This window comes from Scaptodrosophila lebanonensis, unplaced genomic scaffold (assembly GCF_003285725.1).
Source record: "Scaptodrosophila lebanonensis strain 11010-0011.00,11010-0021.00 unplaced genomic scaffold, SlebRS2 tig00000043-arrow-pilon, whole genome shotgun sequence".
Lineage (NCBI taxonomy): Eukaryota > Metazoa > Arthropoda > Insecta > Diptera > Drosophilidae > Scaptodrosophila > Scaptodrosophila lebanonensis.
In genome coordinates, this window is record NW_022060545.1 from 1,506,196 (window position 1) to 1,524,953 (window position 18,758).

General features: G+C 38.3%; 7 protein-coding genes across 10 annotated transcripts; 3 read left to right on the plus strand and 4 right to left on the minus strand.

Moving 5' to 3' along the window:
* Window positions 1–20: 20 nt before the first annotated feature.
* On the minus strand, window positions 21–1,263 carry LOC115622175. 2 transcript variants are annotated; one of them, XM_030516053.1, is made up of 2 exons: window positions 1,177–1,263; window positions 21–990 (listed from the first exon to the last, which is right to left on the minus strand). In XM_030516053.1, exons 1-2 carry the CDS (start codon window positions 1,204–1,206, stop codon window positions 292–294), a joined length of 729 nt encoding a protein of 242 aa, XP_030371913.1. In that variant the 5' UTR covers window positions 1,207–1,263; the 3' UTR covers window positions 21–291. The 2 variants fall into 2 exon arrangements, with proteins under 2 accessions (XP_030371913.1, XP_030371914.1); XM_030516054.1 differs by having other exon boundaries at window positions 1,096–1,214.
* Window positions 1,264–1,546: 283 nt separating this feature from the next.
* LOC115622693 (importin subunit alpha-7) lies at window positions 1,547–4,825 on the minus strand. Of its 3 annotated transcripts, none has more exons than XM_030516721.1 (6): window positions 4,670–4,825; window positions 3,957–4,214; window positions 3,369–3,886; window positions 3,037–3,300; window positions 2,477–2,976; window positions 1,547–2,404 (listed from the first exon to the last, which is right to left on the minus strand). In XM_030516721.1, exons 2-6 carry the CDS (start codon window positions 4,149–4,151, stop codon window positions 2,235–2,237), a joined length of 1,647 nt encoding a protein of 548 aa, XP_030372581.1. In that variant the 5' UTR covers window positions 4,152–4,214; window positions 4,670–4,825; the 3' UTR covers window positions 1,547–2,234. The 3 variants fall into 3 exon arrangements, with proteins under 3 accessions (XP_030372581.1, XP_030372580.1, XP_030372579.1); XM_030516720.1 differs by having other exon boundaries at window positions 1,550–2,404; window positions 3,369–3,895; window positions 3,957–4,232; window positions 4,670–4,823; XM_030516719.1 differs by having other exon boundaries at window positions 1,551–2,404; window positions 3,369–3,895; window positions 4,670–4,822.
* Window positions 4,826–5,280: 455 nt separating this feature from the next.
* LOC115622695 (coiled-coil domain-containing protein 58) lies at window positions 5,281–6,104 on the minus strand. The gene is made up of 4 exons (XM_030516723.1): window positions 6,086–6,104; window positions 5,951–6,028; window positions 5,590–5,859; window positions 5,281–5,521 (listed from the first exon to the last, which is right to left on the minus strand). Exons 1-4 carry the CDS (start codon window positions 6,101–6,103, stop codon window positions 5,402–5,404), a joined length of 486 nt encoding a protein of 161 aa, XP_030372583.1. The 5' UTR covers window position 6,104; the 3' UTR covers window positions 5,281–5,401.
* An 85-nt stretch (window positions 6,105–6,189) lies between these two features.
* On the plus strand, window positions 6,190–7,040 carry LOC115622694. Its single transcript, XM_030516722.1, has one exon. The coding sequence runs from the start codon at window positions 6,266–6,268 to the stop codon at window positions 6,968–6,970; it is 705 nt and encodes a 234-aa protein (XP_030372582.1). The 5' UTR covers window positions 6,190–6,265; the 3' UTR covers window positions 6,971–7,040.
* A 738-nt stretch (window positions 7,041–7,778) lies between these two features.
* LOC115622595 (membrane-bound transcription factor site-1 protease) lies at window positions 7,779–11,441 on the plus strand. Its single transcript, XM_030516592.1, has 6 exons — window positions 7,779–8,200; window positions 8,262–8,786; window positions 8,846–9,698; window positions 9,756–10,495; window positions 10,552–11,185; window positions 11,245–11,441. Exons 1-6 carry the CDS (start codon window positions 8,006–8,008, stop codon window positions 11,439–11,441), a joined length of 3,144 nt encoding a protein of 1,047 aa, XP_030372452.1. The 5' UTR covers window positions 7,779–8,005.
* A 221-nt stretch (window positions 11,442–11,662) lies between these two features.
* On the plus strand, window positions 11,663–12,414 carry LOC115622216. The gene is made up of 2 exons (XM_030516113.1): window positions 11,663–12,223; window positions 12,319–12,414. Exons 1-2 carry the CDS (start codon window positions 11,663–11,665, stop codon window positions 12,412–12,414), a joined length of 657 nt encoding a protein of 218 aa, XP_030371973.1.
* Window positions 12,415–12,516: 102 nt separating this feature from the next.
* Window positions 12,517–18,598, minus strand: LOC115622217. Its single transcript, XM_030516114.1, has 11 exons — window positions 18,394–18,598; window positions 17,708–18,333; window positions 17,191–17,654; window positions 16,884–16,963; window positions 16,504–16,745; window positions 14,714–14,882; window positions 14,373–14,650; window positions 13,877–14,006; window positions 13,212–13,825; window positions 12,706–13,162; window positions 12,517–12,602 (listed from the first exon to the last, which is right to left on the minus strand). Exons 1-11 carry the CDS (start codon window positions 18,557–18,559, stop codon window positions 12,532–12,534), a joined length of 3,297 nt encoding a protein of 1,098 aa, XP_030371974.1. The 5' UTR covers window positions 18,560–18,598; the 3' UTR covers window positions 12,517–12,531.
* Window positions 18,599–18,758: the final 160 nt, after the last annotated feature.

Consider the following 18,758-nt stretch of genomic DNA (forward strand, 5'->3'; position numbering starts at 1 on the left):
ATAAGATTAAGCACACATAATTACGACTCAAGCAGAATTCATAGTATATATTTATGTGAATCTGTATGAAAACTAATTTTCTAGTTATCAATATATAATTTAAAAAAGTAAGCATAGGGTCTAGTACGAAGAATCGTAGTTTTTGTTCAGTTTTTGGATTACAGCAAATTCGTTACTTAGTGGTTTGTAATCGTTAAACTGGAACTTAGGTCTACGGACACGTAATTTTAATGAACAAATTAAAAATAAGCCTGATTTCTATATATATATATATATATATATAAATCTATATTATGTAGCGTCTATCTCAAATTTAATGTCAGCATCGCATTCTACTTCAACCTTTCTATGATTGAGCTCTTCGTTGAATTCCAACAGTGTGCGATGCAGTCGACAACGTAACAAGTCCGCATCTTGTTCAGGAAGCGTTCGGAGTTCACTGAGTAGGAATGTTGTAAATATTGAATTGCGATCTTGTTCCTCATTTTTTATCATTGATGTGGATGCTGTGCTGGGAAGGTGTTGATTTAGACCCGATGGGCTTGTAGCTGCATTGATTACGCTTATTTCTTTTTTCCTTGAAGTTAATATTGGGCCAATGAATGCCATTTCTTTGTAAAATTTCCAAGGAGAATGTAAATGGCTATTTTCCGCAAATACCACATGGCGGCGACGATAAGAGGTGCGTAAAGAATTCCATTTGGCAATTAAATCGTTTTTGGAATATCCATTGCTTTTGAATTGTTCATATATGTAGTGCCAGTCAGCAGACTTTAACGATTGGTTTGCATATTCCTCCGCCGTTGAATTCCAAAGGCTAGGACTCTGCTTAACCAATTCTATCAGCTTAAGACAATTCGAATAGCTCCAAATCTTTGTTATAGTTGGCCTAAATTTCTTGGAAGGTGCTCTCTTTTTTCCTCTTCGCTTCGTACTTTGTATTTCTGGATTTTCATCAGGGTCGTAGCTCGGATCCATTTTTGTGAGGATCTAAAAATAGGATATATATATGTAGTAGAGTTACATGGTAACGCGCCGACCATGAAGCCACGCAGCCCACTGTAAGCGTGCGACCATGTCCGGAGCAATACACACCGGCATTGCAAAACCGAAAGGATCAATTTGCAGTACTTTATCAAAATTTCTAAGCAATTCGCATTAAAGGTATACACATACTTCATCTTCATCGTCCCATTCCGTTTTCATTTTATCAAACTTAAAACTTTATTTGGACAAACAAACAAACAGACAAACTTTTGTTGCAAGGAATGAACAGCAAATAGCGATGAACGATATTTTTAAAAACTGCGACTTTGTCAAGTTTCACGGCGATTGCTGTGACTGCTTGTTTCAATGTTGGCCGGTGTTGCTATCGATTTCGTTTCACAATTTATCGGGCTTGATTTTAAATTCTTTTAAATTGTATTGAATATTTATGCAATCAGTGTTGCTGCATTTTCTTGCATATCAAAAATTTGTTTGATACTTTTTTATTAATAGAATCGGCTGCTTTTTTTATTTATGTAGTAATAAATAAATTCAATTGTTGATGCTAAAAGTATTACAATTTCAATGTAACAAAATCAAAAAATTTGAGTTCTGTAATTATTTAAGAATACGTACATTATAACAACACCAAAAACAGGCCCATATACTGATTAAATGAAAGTATATTTACATCATAAGGAATATTCAAAGGTATACATGTTAACAGAAGTGGCTAGGGATAAAACGATTTTGTTTGCATACATTTATAAATAGTAATATGATATATGTTTTAATGTACGCATGAATGTATGCATTTACATAAACATATGTATGTATATTTACAAGCAAGCTAACTGGAATCGAAACCAGGTTATTCAAACGAGTATTCCTTGAAATGCACGAATTAACTAAATCCAGAATCATTTGAATAACGATCAGAGACGACTTTTGTTTGGGAAAAATGTTAAATATTAATAATAATGCGTAAAAATAAAAACAAAACAAACAACAATTTATGCGCTTTTTTGTTTGCTGCCTGTCTAACTTAAACACTAATGACTGCACTTGCTTTGTTGTCCGTCAAATCTATCCATAGGAAGCACACATACCAGTACGTATAGTATTGGCGCATGTGTCTGTTAGGTTTCGTTTAGAATTTGCTCATAGTAGGTATCATAATTGTTGCTGTGGTTCTTGTCATAATTGTCATACCGATTTTTTTTTAGGTCTTGGACATGTGATTGCCGCTAGAAATCAAAGTTCTCCGGCATACTGAATTTATATTCATGAGCATCTGCATCCGGCGCTAAACGTGGATCCTCCTCTTCATTGCCAAAGTACTGCTCAATAATGTAGAACGATTTGTGATAGATATCGCGATTTTCATGAGCTTGTAAATATTCGATTTTATCCAGTCCTATATTTGATGTCGTAAGCAAAAAATATAATTTTATATTACATATATTCAAATATAATTTACAATACTCACCACCACATTCCTCAATGGCAATAGCATAAGGATTGGGTCGAGTTTGAAATTTCTCGCCGGCTTTTAAAATGTTCTCGAGTGCATTTAATGCCACTTGCACAACATCTGAGTCAACCACTGTAAGAAAATCGCACATGGGTGGCACACATCCAACTTGAACTAAATAGTGGATCTGTTCGGACGTTCCGCTACTAGTAGCATTTGTAATGGCCCATGCAGCCTCTTTTCGCGTCTTAAAATCTGCTGTCTGCATAATGGACATCAACAGGGGGAAGATGTTAGCATTGATTAGCTCCTGTATTTGCTCACGATTGCCAGCCGCAATATTCGATATAGTCCAGCAGGATTCTTTTTTTATGGCCTCCACCGGCGAGCTTAACAAATGGCTGATGCATGGTAATGCGTTGCAATTTAATACCACTTGAGTTTGCTGATCATCGCCTGTTACAATATTACCCACAGCTCTTAACGCAGCCGTTGTTACATTTTGTTGTGGATGCCTGCAATGATCAATTAATGAGTTAGTACATTATACAAAACCATGTGTCTAAATAATTTACATCAAAAGCTCCACAAGGCGACGACACACGCCAGCTTTAATGACCGCTTGTATTTTATTGTTGGGCCCGTCCGACAGATAGCTAATGGCCCAGCATGTATCGGTCAGAACATCTACATCGGTATGACTAAGCAGGCGCGCAAGTATTGGCAGGCCATGCACGATTTTTGAAAAGTCTGCAGGAGGATTTTTACCACGGCACAGATTCGAAAGTGTCCACACTGCATTGCGTATCATGGTAATGCGGTCCGAGGTGCTGAGCACGCTAGATGTAGGAAAGGGATTTCTTCTCGTTAATACCAACCATCGAGACCTAATAACCACATTACTTACTGCAAAAGGGGCGTCAAAATGTTTGAGCCCAGTAAATGATCACGACATGTGGCTGAATCACCAGCTATGTTACCCAGCGCCCATACTGCCTGCTCTTGTACATCATCATGTGGGCTTGAGAGAAGTTCTATGAATATGGGCACGGCACCAGCTTCAATCACTATCTTTGTTTGCTGCGATGTACCCGACGCAATGTTAGTTAGCGTCCATGCTGCCTCAAATTGTAGCGTCGCGTTCTCATTGTTGCGCAAAAACGTCACGAAACGCGGAACAATGCCTTTCTGTATGACCTCCTCGATAGGCGGATTCGGATCGCGTGAGAGCAGTTTCCGAAATCTTTGAGTTGCCTCGACCTGTTCATTTTGGTTATCGCTGTACAACATCTGAATCATTTCGGCGTTAATGATAGGCGGTGGCGGAGAGGTCGATGCCACTGAAGTCGGTGGCAAATCCCCGAACTGCTCAGTGTACTGCTGCGGCATTGCTTGACTACCATCGGACATGTACATATCGTTAGACTGCAAAAGCTATATGAATACACTTTATATAGATAGCTCTTAAATAGCTCTAATAATTTATTTTACACACCTGTAGCTCACTGCTGCTGCTACTTTCCATGCCAGCAGATCCAACTGGCGGATCCAGGACAACATTGCGTCTCTTGAATAATTGTTGTTCCCGCTTATTTTTCCGCAGCTGTATCCCAACTTCTTCGCGGCGTCGACGCATTTCAGTCGAGTCCAATGCGGCATTTTTGTATCGTTGCTTGTGTGTGGCAGACATGTCTTATATTTGTTATGGTATGATGAATTACTTCAGCCGTTATTGATAAAACTGTATTTGAATCTGCAAATTGGAGGAATACTATATTATTTTTTTTATTATTTGTATAACTCCAACTGACAATTTTGTGTATCTTATAAACAGACATACTTATATATTTGTATATATGTGGATATGTAAATCGATATAATGAATTTTGAAATAAACATTAGCTAGACCTATTTTTAAATACAATATTGTATGCTGATAACAATTGTTTTAAATTTACAATTGGTTGATTGGTAACTTGAGCTTAATAATGATAATTCTCAAACCAAATGTCTGCACTTTAATTTAAACAAAAACAACAACTAATACAGTGTTGACACAGAGATTGTTTAACATTTTAGCACACACAATAAAAAGAATATACATATTTCTCAATTCCAATTGGACGGGCAATCGAAAACACTTTCACATTTGCAAGACTGATGAGCGTGTGTGTGTGTGCTTAGGTCAGCGTTTTCCTGCATACTTACGTTTCGTTGTGCTCACAGTGTTTTGAAGGAATCGTACATTTCATGCATCGGCTCGGATATTACTTTTCCACAATATCGGCAATTTACAGCTTTTACTACCAGGACAATGTAAAATTTACCAAAAATTACGCTACACATGCGTCACCAGGCTGCACGTTTTCTTGGTAGGCTGCCAGATCGGCGCGACCTTTTACAGCTGGTGGTAGCGAAATATCGATAAGCCACGAGCTCAGTTTCCTACCATTTAAAGAACCATGGCAGAAGCAAAGTACGATACTCGTGCATTCGAGATTCGAAGTCAATCTCCAAGAGATGAGTTGGAGCAGCAGAATGAGAAACTTATGGAATTAATGCATCTATATAACGATCTAAAAGACGCCACTCTACTCTCACTTGGTGCATTGGCAACGTACCACGGCACCGTGGTAAGCGAAATGTATCGCACATACGATTTGCCGCTCAGTGAATAAATTCATACCCATATTATTAATGTATACTTATACTCGTGTATGATAGGGCACCATTCCAAACTTTTGTATTCCAAATTTATTCACAAAATTGTTTTTAAAAAAAAATAAAGGCACAAATGTATATACATACATGTGTATCATAATATTTGCTAACAACTTTTTTGTTGGCAGTACTTCTTTAATTAGAACTAACAATTTTACTTAGGTGTAAACAGTTTATTGCAATCATTTCACTTTGCAATTGTTTGACCAAAATGCTTAGTTAAGTTTGAGAATGACTCAGTTCAGTTCGAAAAAAGGTCCTGCAGCGTTCATTGAATGCCTTATAGGAGCGCTCCTTTATAATGTCTTCAACATTTAGTTCAGCCTGCAGCACACGTAACTATAATTGAGAGTAGGGATTAAGTAGCAGTTCGTATTAATTGGTAATAGGTGTTTTTTCCCGCTCACTTTTCGTTGCTCCGCCTTGAATTTTTGATCCGTCTCCACATCGTTTGGTTGCGCATCATGCTGCTCTCGCAGTGCTTTCAATTGAGTAGCAGATAAAGTTATGCAATTTGTAATGGCGGCGTGCCTCGTGGTGTGTGACTGTTCCAGCTTAGCGTATAGATCTTTGCAAGTGCTCCCGCTGTTAATTTGCCCCTTAAATGATTCAGTAGGTAGCGCATTTAGCGCATATATAATTTTGTCGTCGACATCACGCATCTTCTTCAAAGCCTCCTATTTACATACATATATATGTACGAGTAGATATGAATTTCAATCCAAGTGGACTATAATACACAATTTGAATTTGTTTTTTTAAACCTACCTGAAAGCCGAGGAAATCGAAGCAATTATATGAAACGGCCATTAGACTGCCCACCCAGTGTAATGATTTTAACTTGAACTGAAACGCACGAAATTATTAATAACTAAAAACAATAATGCCGGTGCGTCGCTGCACTTGGTGGAGCGCTGCCATATAGTTGAATGTTAAAAACATATCGATAAATCGGCTCCAATGACGGCAATGTCACATCTCTGCTCACACATCTCTAGAAGACCAAGCTGAAAAGTTAAAACAAAACATTTAACGTTGTAGCTATTGCTATTAAAAACTCTTACTAGTTGTAAGACTTTTACAATGTCATTGTCGAAATACGAAGAAATTAAGGAGAAAATAAAAAACGGCATCTACACTCTAGCGCCGAATGGAAGATCTACTCGCAGCACAGTTTGGCGCGTTTATAGAAAAATTAGACAGGAAGATGGCACAATACTTGACAACGTATTACATTGCACATCTTGCAAAACGCTGATGTCGTTTACGCACAAAACAACAACAAACTTACGGCGCCACAAGTGTCACCTACGTTACCTAAAGACTCTGGCATTCAGCGAAGACTCAGACTTAGATCTGTCTCTTAATAGCACCAAGTTCAATATCAGTTCGAATGATTTCGATACGGAAATGAGGGTAGATGCGCCTTTAGAGGACGCAGCGGACCCGACATTACTTGAAGTAGTCGAAAAAAAACACACGCCCACCGATTCCACACCCTTTGTATCAATAAGCGGTAGCACTGAAGAAGGCCTGGCTCAGCCTCAACCTCACAGCACCAATGATCCCCTGAATGTTGCTGCGTCTTCGCAACCTTTGGCCAACCTGATCGACGTAGGTATGACTGACGCCGAAGAGTCTAATATATACGCACAGACGTGGTCATTGGAGTATCGCAAGCTTACCGAAGAGCAAAAATTTTATGCAAAGCGCGCAATTGACGAAATATTTGTGTTGGGTCGTTTAAGGCGGTTAACATTAAGCACAGTACCGTCAGTTACAGAGTAACCTTATATTGTGTTTCCTTAGATTTACGGCTTATTTTAATGTAAAATATATAAGTTTTATTGGAAAATTAGTACCGGTTTACAGTTGATTTGTGTGGTTTGTGCCTTACTAGTACATTCGTACTAGTACATACATCAATGAATCACACTGTGGTGCATTTGCTCTTTTAAGTTGGATTCGAATATTTTTTATATTGTTTTTTCATCATCGGCCAAATACATAATAAGTACGAATAAGTAATTAGAACCCAATATGATTCCCGTAGTGAAAGGTATTTCAAATTTAAATATTTGTAGGAGTGTTTGGCATAAAATGTGACGACCAAAAATAAAGTTGCATTCTATTGAAATATAAGTATGTACATTCATACATAAATGTTAATACATATGTATGTATGAAGGTAGTTACATCAGGTGACAACAGAGCACAATGAATAGAAGTGGTAAGGGGAACGAAAAGTTTGACCAGTCCGCAAATATGTACATACATATGTATATTACTTATCCGCGAATTTTTTGTTAGTTTGTTGTGAAACATAGTTTACCTGCACATTTAAGTTTTCCGTTCATTTATGTTTTATATACGATCTGTATTTCCACTCTTAAAGATATGTACATATAAACAATTTTCCTGTGTAGACATTTGGTTATGTGAATCAGCTATTAAAAAAAATTATAGGAAAGGAGGCCATCGTTGCCTTTCGTTCTATACCAATTCTGTCAATTCCTTGGTTTAAATTGTGACACTAAGACAAAATACTATCGATAAATGGAAACATTTGGACGATCGTATTCGTCGCATCCCTAATGCGTTAACAGGCCGCTAAATAAATTTGTCTTCAGGTGCTCGCTAAAAGTTTGAACATCAGTAACGTGATCGTCTCAATAACTCGGTAGGAGGAGTATGGCGAAAGCGTCGTCGCAGCATCTTCAGAGTTTCCTAACAAACATAACCAGACCTATTCCCTGCGCGCCACACGACATTAAAACAAGTTGAAGTGCCGAAGGACCTATTGAAGTTTAAATCCTGCTGCTGATGGATAATTTCCTGGCAAGATTCTTCAAAGCGCTGGTGCTGATCATTTGCGTGTCTTTATTCTCGTTATCGTCTTCTATGAAAGTCAGTTTCCAAGTAGATAATATCCCCAATGAGTTTATTATTCAATATAAAAATAAATATTACACCAAAGCCAGGACAAAGTACATTCACACAAAGTTACACAAATCCAACGTAAGTGATTTTTCTTTTTACATAAATAATTTAACAATGGTTTTTGTGTTTCTTATTAAAGATTTCAAACTGGGCTATTCTACCTCGGCAAAATTTAGCAAGTTCTTATCCCAGTGATTTCGATGTTCTTCGAATAGAGAGCTATAGTTCGTTAGAACGCATTTTAGATGTTGTTAATGCCCATCCAGCTGTAAAAGCAGTCGTCCCTCATCGCAGCGTTCAGCGTATATTGAGATGGACTAATAATACTCTTCCTCAGCGACAGCTGCGAGGAGTAGCTCGCAAAAAAGCACAAAGCAGCAAAAGGTCAGAACAGGTTACAACTGTTCTGCACACGGAAGTTCTGTGGAAGCTCGGAATAACGGGGAAAGGCGTCAAAGTTGCCATATTTGATACGGGCTTGACCCAAAACCACCCTCATTTTCGAAATGTAAAGGAACGTACAAATTGGACAAATGAAAAGTCTGTCGAAGATGGAGTTAGCCACGGGACTTTTGTCGCTGGCGTCATTGCTTCTGCAAAGGAATGCCTTGGCTTTGCCCCTGACTCGGAATTGCATATTTATAAAGTTTTTACAAATTCCCAAGTAATATATATTACTATTACTGTCTAAACAAACCAATTTCTAATAATTATCACTACTAGGTATCTTATACTTCCTGGTTCCTCGACGCTTTTAACTATGTCATTTATAGAAAAGTAAACATTCTAAACTTGAGCATTGGAGGACCAGATTTCATGGACTTTCCATTCGTTGATAAAGTCCTGGAGTTATCAGCCAACAAAATTATAATGGTCTCGGCTATTGGAAACGATGGACCCCTATACGGCACACTTAATAATCCAGGCGATCAAAGCGATGTAATTGGTGTAGGTGGTATAAATTTTGATGACAAGCTCGCTAAATTTAGCTCCAGAGGTATGTCTACATGGGAACTACCATTTGGCTATGGGAGGGTGAAACCAGATATTGTCACATATGGCAGCCAAGTGCAAGGCAGCGATGTTCGGTCGGGCTGCCGACGTTTATCGGGCACATCGGTATCTTCGCCAGTTGTTGCCGGGGCCGTTGCATTGCTCACGAGTGGAGCACTTCATAAAATAGAGATGATAAATCCAGCAGCTTTGAAACAGGTTCTAATTGAAGGTGCTGTGAAATTGCCGAACTATAACATGTTCGAGCAAGGACATGGCAAGCTAAGTTTGCTGAAAAGTATGCAGTTGTTGTTAAAGCATAAGCCGAAAATCACACTAATTCCATCATCACTGGACTTTACATCGAACTATATGTGGCCATATAGCAGTCAACCCTTATTCTACGGAAGCATGGATGTAATTGTAAATGTTACTATCCTTAATTCGATATCTGTTGCGAGTCGTATAGTAGGCACACCAAAGTGGGAACAACTTGCAGATAGTCATGGACATTTCCTTAATATCTCAACGTCCTTTCCCTCTATGCTTTGGCCATGGTCTGGGTGGATGGCAGTATACATTGGTATATTATTATTCGTAATATGAAAAACTAAACTTCAGTGTAATTTTTTATTTACAGCTGCAAACAAAGAGAGTCGGAATTTCGAAGGAATAGCAAAAGGCAATATAATATTATCCATAGAAAGTATCGGAAGCGGTAAAAACGAATCACATATTAGCGAAATACATTTTCCAATTGTCGTTAAAATTACACCTAAACCGCCGAGACATAAGCGAATTTTGTGGGACCAGTACCATAGTTTAAGATATCCACCTGGATATATACCTAGGGATGATCTCAAGGTAAAATCTGACCCGCTGGATTGGAGGGCCGACCACATTCATACCAATTTTCGAGATATGTACATACACTTGCGTAATGCTGGGTATTATGTTGACGTTTTGCGTCAACCCTATAGTTGCTTTAACGCATCGGAATATGGTACTTTGTTGATTGTTGATCCTGAAGAAGAATTTTTTGATGATGAGATTGTTAGCTTAGAAAGTTATATCTACGACACTGGTTTAAGTATCATAGTATTTGCTGATTGGTATAACACAACAGTAATGAAAAAAATTAAATTTTTTGATGAGAATACTAGGCAATGGTGGATTCCTGATACTGGAGGATCCAATATTCCAGCACTAAACGACCTTTTAAACCCCTTTGGCATTAGTTTTGGTGATTTTGTTGGAGAGGGACATTTTAAACTGGGAGATCATTCAATGTATTATGCTAGTGGGGCTTCAATCAGTAGATTTCCGAAAAATCCTGAAGATATACTGATTGGAACGAATTTAAATGACCAGGGGTTATCGGTGAGTCTTTTTCGTGAATTTTATGGAATTTATCCGTAATTAGCATTTGGTTTCAGATAATTGAGAACGTGAAAAGCCCTGACAAGGATGCCAAAAAAATATTTGTCCCTATTATGGGGTTGTTCCAAACAGAGCTCATCACACGCCAAAAAAACTTTAAAGAACAATTTGCCAGCAAACATCCAATTGTGGAGGACAATGATATAAGGCAAAATAATTGGTTAGATGATCTACCATCGGAAAAGAATCCAATATTAAACAATCGCGTATTACTTCATAACCAGCAACAAATGCCAAAAAGTATTAAGCATGAAGACCAACATTTTAAAACACAAAATACAAATCAGGAAGGCCGCATTGCTGTCTATGGAGATTCAAATTGCTTAGATTCAACCCACATGGAGAAGGCCTGTTATTGGCTACTAATAACCATTCTAGATTTCACTATGAACTCTCACAAGTCGAAGTTGTTGCAGAATTTAAATCAATTTGCTGAACTCAGCAAATTAGAGAGCAAGCCATTGCCAATGCGGCTTGCTAGCAGTAAACTGACAAGATTTTCAAAAGTTCTCAATGGAAGAGAAAATATGAAAAATCGTTGCAAAGACCTGCAAAGGAAAAGAGCAACGTCATATAATTCTAGTGAGCAAATAAGAATTGTGAATGAAACTGCAGAATATGAGAACAATGGTAACACAATTACAATTTTTTTAAACAGTTTCCTAATAAAGAACTTTTTTCTACCACAGATATTCCAAACAACCTTGAGCTTATGGGTTTGCTAAATACTGAGATCGCCAGAATCGCTTTAAATGAGGAGCAAATTAATCTACGGAGTATAGATTTTAACATAATGACTTCGGTAATCTTTATGATAACGCTAAGCCTAATCGTTATTATATTATTTATACTCTTTTTCAAAAGAAAAATTGTATATAAAGTTTAAATGGTCAAGCATACGCTGTTTAGTAATACTTAGCTTATCGTAGTGTGTATTTGTAAATAAATAGCATGTTTAAATATAAATTACCGATAGCAAAAATATCGATATCAACATGATATTATCAAGCACTAGTTGCGATTTTTCTTTGGGAACAAATGCATGCTGCAAGCCAAGCGGCTTGAAAAGGGCTTTATAAAAAGAAATAATATAAAACATATACAAAAATGACAAGCAGGAAGCCATTGCACCCCCGCCCTGCTTCAACAACACCTACATTTAAAAGTACCGAATGGCAAAACAACGAATCCTCAGACGTCGCTTCAAGTGATGACGAGCAACAGTCCTATGAATATGAGGACCACAATATAACCGAGGACACATCCCAGTACAAAAGTAGCAATATATCACAAACGCCCACTAAATTTTACCAATCGGAAAAGTTGCAAAGCTCACACACTAAACGATCCCAAAATATTCCGAAGGAAAATGAAAGTTCCAACTTTCTGTTTATATTGGTGCTTGCAATATCCGTCATTGCCATTGCCATAGGACTTTCATTTTATTGGAAGACGACTGTTCCAAAACATTGCGGCTTTGAGACTCTGCGTCATCGTCAACCGCTGCAGCACTCGGCCGTTTGGCACGCACTATCCGTGGGCATTGGGATGCTGTTGAATAAACAGAGCAGCACTTCCAATGTTTACTTGTTCATGTATCAGGGCGGTAACAGTGGTGGAACAACGAAAGTGGTACAACTTATCAATGATATTGCCAGCGAAACGTCCGTTTGTTTTGGTAGGAATCTGCTTTTTTATTATGTGCACAAGCTAAAATATTTACATACATACGTAAGCATACAAATTGATATTTTCTATTTTAGAGGGACGAAGACGAACTGTGCAAATGGGGCGTGAGGATTTTTCTACCCCAAACGGTGACTACGGCTATGCCATTGAGCAGTTCAAAAATAAAATAAAAGAGGGCAAAGTCTTATTGATTCTTAATCTTAATGATATCCCAGCCCTTGCGGCCCGAGCCTTGCATTCCATATGTGACACCATCAATCCGATTGCCCGAGATGTCGTTATTTTTCTCACTTTGGAAACATCAAACACCACGATCGCAGGCTCCGCTGTGCAACTAGCCAGAGACACCTTATATTCCCTGTGGGAAAAGCAATTAATGTACAATGAGCTTGATCCACTCATAACCCGGGTTACTGATATGGTGCTGCAGCTGCAGCACTAATGGCGGCACCACAACTCACATACGAACACCAGCAGGCTCCATGTCATACCGAAGCACCATAGCATTATCAAACCAATAAAATTATCAATGCCTAATTTGATTGGTCCTTTAACATCCACATTTAATTTTTGCGATGCCACAATGCGATTCTGACGATTGTTGTTCATATAATCTGCAGCAATTTTCCATTCCCAGAATTTGTCGAGACCCGATGAATGCCATGCCAGTATGAAATCATTGTAAGCCTCTAAATGCGCCCAAAGACGTGGCACAATCGCCACTGTGTAGGAAAAATAAATGTCGTCTACCATCAGCTTGAGCCGTGATAAAGCCTGATCCGGAATAAGCTCCGCGTTACCCAGATGACCGAACTGCAATCGTTCTACCACAAAGGCCATTTGCTCAGTACGCGAATAAGCATCGATATGGGCAGCGTCCAGAACACGATAATGCTGCATAAGTCCCAATAATTCGGGCTAAGACTCTTGATTAATTTAGTTCTACAGTATCATAAACAGTTCTTACATCTGCCCCATTAATATCGATGGTGGAGATCCAAACTTGGGAAGTGCCAGCCCATGTAAGTTTGTGTTCAAACAGACGTCGACGGGAATCAGCCGCTTCCTCCATAGCAGGCAGTGTGAGTATGGATGCGAGCCCACCGCTATAAACTGTCGTCAGGATGATGTCAATCATGTAGCTGGCCAGCAGAACTGTGCGCAGAGAATAGGAACTGGTCACGTATGAAGTGCTCTGGTTAACAAACAGTTTTAGAGCACTAACATAGCTGAATTGCACGCTTTGCCTCCAACTGTAAGCGGTTGCAGGTGCTTCCAGGTACTCCAAACGGCGCGTCAGACACAAGGCAACACATTCCAACAGCAAACAAAATAGAACACAAACCCAAAGTGAAGCTTGAAATGGACGCATAGGCAGATCCCAGTTGATGAGTCTCCGCGGCGCAGGCACCAAACATGTGACGCCTGAACGACCTAGAAAGTGAGTGATGTCCATGCTTTGGTAGGCTTCGTACCACAAAGGCATACCACCTATGGCATAATCATTCCGACGAGACAGCACCATGCCGACGAGGCCGTAGCCCGTAGCATTTCCATAAACATCTCCCCAGTCCCCATCAGCTGAAATGAAATGTTTAATGTGGCGAGTGGCTGTGGATGTGGTCTACTTACTCGTGTCCACCTGCATCGAACAATTATGGAGCTCGCAGAAATTCAACATCAAACGGAAGTCGGTTCCATCAACAAAAACTTCGTCAAACGGCTTTTTAATGGCACGGTCAAATAACCGGGGTTTATTATCCTTTGAAGTCAAAGGATGACTTTATTAATATGCATTTTACATACCTAGCCGATTCTATAGATCCCGCTGAGCATTTGATGTTATTTTTCCCAAAAACGAAAAGTTCGCATATGTACGCACACATATACATACATACATAAATGTTACGAAAATCTACAAGTAATTTGCTTGTAAACTCAGCATTACCAACATATCATTGTTAATTCTAAAATATATAACCTACCATCTATCATGTGGACTTGTTAACTACAAATATTGCTTTAAATTGTATCTAAAAATCAAGTATCTATCTAGTACATACATATACATATGTTTGTATATGTACATATATATCGAAGGTTGAGGATTTTTGGGATAACTACTTACATAGTTTAACAACATGAATGGCTTATAGTCAAAAACCCCTATGACCACCTCACGCCCTTGCAGATTGGCCAATTTATTTTGATTAACCAAGAATAAGGCATCTTCGTTATCACCAGACAAAATTTGATGGCGCACGGCATCAAAACGTTGAAGTTCATAGAAAGTTGGTGGTTCTGGCATATCATCGAAATTACGAGCCCCTACAAAGCGATTTGTCTTGATACCAAAAACGCTCGCATTCAAAAACTGCGCATGTACTATAAGTATGTTCGCCTGGTCTAAAAATATATTAATATAGAAATAACTACGTATATATGTATGTGGAAAAAACTGAGACTTACCATGAAATATATAGCCACCGAAATAGCTGTTTGGATCAACGCCTCCCAAAAGTTCATCTGTGTAGGCGAAAATAAATCGATTACGAGTTGAGCGCCAAGCCGAAAAAATGCTGGCATTATAAAAATACTTGGCAAACTCAGGTATATGGTCTTGAAATGCGATGAAGGCCTATAATATTATATACATATGTAAAATTATTGTACAAAAATTTGTTACTATAAAAGTAATAGCATAATTTGCATGTAAAATGTACATACATAGTCGGCGGCTATCATATTATTTCCGAAGGCGGTGTGGTCACACTGTAAACACACATAAAAGCACCTGCTAGGCAAATTCTTTACCGCTGCTAGCGGGACTTTGCATTAACAGTGTTGCTCAGTAATTTGGTTTTAAGAAATTTATGGATTTTAATTGAACCCTTTCCTTTTGTCTTCAGCACTAACCATACAACATATAGATGCTTCATTTCATACAACGAAAACGTCCCATCAAAATTCTGAGCGACAGCTCCCATACAGTGCTGTCATAATTTATTGAGCAAAAACAGCAAGATTGCCAAAAAAAAAGCTAAATCCAATGCAAAATATGCTAAAAAACAAGCCGGCATTAAAAACATTATTATAATAATAATATGAGATTATAATAGAAAATTCACATTAAAATCACGCTAAAAATTCTACAGTTGTTCATCTAAATTCACTGCCTTTGTTGTTACGATTAAGTCCGTATCTTAAATTGAAAATTAATTAATATAATTATGAATATGGTTTATTTTGCTTACAAGAAACGTACCTTACGCTTAAAATGGAGTTAAGCGTATTTAAATTCATCCCATTTCTTAATTTGGATTTAACTAAGTTCACCTGGCTGAAGACCCGCCCACTTCGCGAACACTTTGTTTATACACTATAGACTTATGCTCGAGCCTGGAGGTGATTTTGATAGATTTTATTATCGAAAGTCGTTTATCACTGCTTATATTCATGATTTTAAGTGTTGACAAAGATAAGGAAAAAAATTTATTGTGAAATATAAAGTAAAGCTAGAAAAGGCTAAATAAATTTTGTTCAAGCTAGAATTCCCGCAACCCGCTATTTTCGAATTTTTAGGCCAGGTTTAGCGGGAAAAAAGCTAAAATGACATCGCTGATTCGCTCACAGAGAGCACGAATGCGACAGCTCCCAGTCGGGTTAGCCGAAGTGCGACAGCTCCCATTCGACAAATACCCGAACAGCTATGGGAGCTGTCGCTCTCAACTTTGATGGGACGTTTTCGTTGTATGAAATGAAGCATCTATATATTGTATGGTTAGTGCTTCAGCCAACCTACTTGTATGATGAAAATTTATTAATTAGAATTTATCATTTTCATTCACGCCCTACTCTTTGCACTTGAGGCGTAGCTCAAGAAATACCTTCATTTATAAAGACATACATACATATTGGATTTAATTTTCAAAAGCTTAATGTATTGCAAATCTAAATCAGTTGCAAGCGTCTGAAAAAGTATATCTTAAATTTGTAATAAATCGTGTAAAAATTTTGTTTTACTTAATTTGCTGATCGAACTTCTCACAAATAATTTTTATTCTCTGTACCCAAAGAATCGATTCGGAGTTGTTTTAATCAATGTTTAAAATTTTAATATATTTTTTTAATGAGTGGGCTTATAAGTGTTGGGCCTGCACAACTTTAGCTTCCCATTATTGTTTTTGTCAAACAGATTGGACCGGCCGACCTTTATACAAAATAGGTGCTTGGAATTACATGTTGGGAATGGAGCTCACCTCACAGTGTGCCTGTTCAATGGCAACGGTCAGCTTCAGTATCCAATCGTTATAGGATATATAACGACTATCGAATTCAGCCCGCTTCGTCTCATAGTCATAAATGTCGGCGTGGAAAGTGAGGGCTTGTGGTTCAATGACCAGGACGGGCAGCAATGTGGACGTCGCTGAATCCAGCTGAAGCTCGAACTTGGAATTCCATAAAATGCAAGTCGTAAGCGAGTCAGCAAAGTAACGTTGCACTATGTAAATTAATGGAATAACAATATTGACTTATCATGTTTATGGAAGTAGCTAATAGTTGATTTTACGATCTCAACTAAAAATATACATAAACTAAAAAAATTTTATTTATCTAGCCCTATATAAACGAAACCTACTAAGAAAATTTAAAACTGAGGTCCAGTAGCTCTGCGTTGGCACCATGGTGGACAACTTGTGACCAAAGAAATCCGAACATCTTATTTATAAGTGGTGGTTACTCGAGTTAATTTTATAAGAAATCAATTATATAATTGTCCTATTAACTGCATGCCGATAATAATAACCATTACTATGGGTTCAATTGTTTATTGATATATATAGCAAATAAATATGACCATTAGCGTAATTATTTAATATGTATAAGCAGATTAATGGGCTTGATAATAACTCGTGACAGTTGTGCCGCACTAATGGCGATACCACAATTCAAATAGGAAAACCAGCAGACTGCATGCCATACCAAAGCACCACAGCATTATCAAACCAATAATATTATCAATTCCCAATTTGATGGGCCCTCCAATATTCAAATTCAACTTTTGCGATGCCAAAATGCGATTCTGACGATTGTTGTTCATATAATTTGCAGCAATTTTCCATTCCCAGAATTTGTCGAGACCAGATGAATGCCATGCCAGTATGAAACCATTGTAAGCCTCTAAATGCGCCCAAAGACGTGGCACAATTGTTGCTGTGTACGAAAAATAAATGTCGTCTACCATCAGCTTGAGTCGCGACAAAGCCTCATCCGGAATAATTTCTGCATTAGCCAGGTGGCCGAATTGCAGTCGTTCTACCACGAAGGCCATTTGTTCAGTACGCGAATAAGCATCGATATGGGCAGCGTCCATTACACGAAAGTGCTGTATAATTCCCAATAATTCGGGCTAAAAGTCAGATTAGTTAATTATAATACAATATGTCATAGCTCAGGTATTACATCTGCATCATTACTATCGATGGCTGAGATCCAAAGTGGAGTTGTGCCCACCCATGTGAGCTTGTGCTCAAACAGACGGCGACGGGAATCAGCCGCTTCCTCCATGGCAGGTAGGGTGAGTATGACTGCGAGCCCACCGCTATAACCGGTCGTCAAGATGATGTCAATCATGTAGCTGGCCAGCAGAACTGTGCGCAGAGAATAGGAACTGGTCACGTATGAAGTGCTCTGGTTGACAAACAGCTTTAGAGCGCTGACATAGCCAAACCGCATGCTTTGCCTCCAACTGTTGCTGCCTCCGCGTATTCCTAGCGAAGCTTCCATATTCTCCAAGCGACGCATCACACACAAAGCAACACATTCCAACAGCAAACAAAACAATACACAAATCCAAAGTGTAGCTTGAAATGGACGCAAAGGCTGGTCCCAGTTGATGAGTAGCCGCGGCGCTGGCACCAGACATGTGATGCCTGAACGACTAAAAAAGGTTGTGAAGTCTATACTTTGGTATGCCTCGTGATACAAAGGCATACCACCCATGCAATAATCATTGCGTCGAGATACCACCATACCGAGAAGACCGGTGCCTGTGCCATTTCCATTAACTTCTCCCCAATCATCGTTGGCTAAAATTATATATTTCAGTGGATTTGTGGATTATGATAATATCATGAGGATCTACTTACACGTGTCTACCTGTACTGAACAATTGTGGAGCTCACAAAAGGTCAATATCACACGGACCTCGGTTCCATCAACAAAAACTTTGTCAAACGGCTTGTTTACGGCACGATCATAGAACCGGGGTTCTTTTACCTTTGTAGCCAATGAAAGATATTTGTAAATATACATCTGTATACATACCTATTGGAATTCAACATTTTCTCATTTAAATGTATAAACTAAGAATCTAATAATTGAAACATCATATGCGAAACGCATATTATAGGAAATAATAATATATAAAAGAAAATATATAAAATAAATAGATATAGGACTTATGACTCACATAGTTAAACAACATGAATGGCTTATAGTCAAAAACCCCTAT

Bases quoted from the DNA above. Each gene is read 5' to 3' on its own strand.
- LOC115622175 (XM_030516053.1), bottom strand. From the start codon at position 1,206: ATGAAAACGGAATGGGACGATGAAGATGAA. The intron at 991-1,176 runs GTATGTGTATAC...TCCTATTTTTAG, and splicing joins AATGGGACGATGAAGATGAA to ATCCTCACAAAAATGGATCC.
- LOC115622693 (XM_030516720.1), bottom strand. From the start codon at position 4,151: ATGTCTGCCACACACAAGCAACGATACAAAAATGCCGCATTGGACTCG. The intron at 3,301-3,368 runs GTAAGTAATGTG...TCCTACATCTAG, and splicing joins ATTTTGACGCCCCTTTTGCA to CGTGCTCAGCACCTCGGACC. The intron at 2,977-3,036 runs GTAAATTATTTA...TGATCATTGCAG, and splicing joins CGCCTTGTGGAGCTTTTGAT to GCATCCACAACAAAATGTAA.
- LOC115622695 (XM_030516723.1), bottom strand. The intron at 5,860-5,950 runs GTAGGTTTAAAA...GTATGTAAATAG, and splicing joins TCGATTTCCTCGGCTTTCAG to GAGGCTTTGAAGAAGATGCG. The intron at 5,522-5,589 runs GTGAGCGGGAAA...TCTCAATTATAG, and splicing joins TCAAGGCGGAGCAACGAAAA to TTACGTGTGCTGCAGGCTGA.
- LOC115622694 (XM_030516722.1), top strand. From the start codon at position 6,266: ATGTCATTGTCGAAATACGAAGAAATTAAGGAGAAAATAAAAAACGGC.
- LOC115622595 (XM_030516592.1), top strand. From the start codon at position 8,006: ATGGATAATTTCCTGGCAAGATTCTTCAAAGCGCTGGTGCTGATCATT. The intron at 8,787-8,845 runs GTAATATATATT...TATCACTACTAG, and splicing joins AAGTTTTTACAAATTCCCAA to GTATCTTATACTTCCTGGTT. The intron at 9,699-9,755 runs GTATATTATTAT...TTTTATTTACAG, and splicing joins GTGGATGGCAGTATACATTG to CTGCAAACAAAGAGAGTCGG.
- LOC115622216 (XM_030516113.1), top strand. From the start codon at position 11,663: ATGACAAGCAGGAAGCCATTGCACCCCCGCCCTGCTTCAACAACACCT. The intron at 12,224-12,318 runs GTTTGTTTTGGT...TTTCTATTTTAG, and splicing joins ATATTGCCAGCGAAACGTCC to AGGGACGAAGACGAACTGTG.
- LOC115622217 (XM_030516114.1), bottom strand. From the start codon at position 18,559: ATGTATATTTACAAATATCTTTCATTGGCTACAAAGGTAAAAGAACCC. The intron at 18,334-18,393 runs GTAAGTAGATCC...ATATAATTTTAG, and splicing joins TTCAGTACAGGTAGACACGT to CCAACGATGATTGGGGAGAA. The intron at 16,964-17,190 runs GTGGTATCGCCA...CTTATAAATAAG, and splicing joins CTGGTTTTCCTATTTGAATT to ATGTTCGGATTTCTTTGGTC.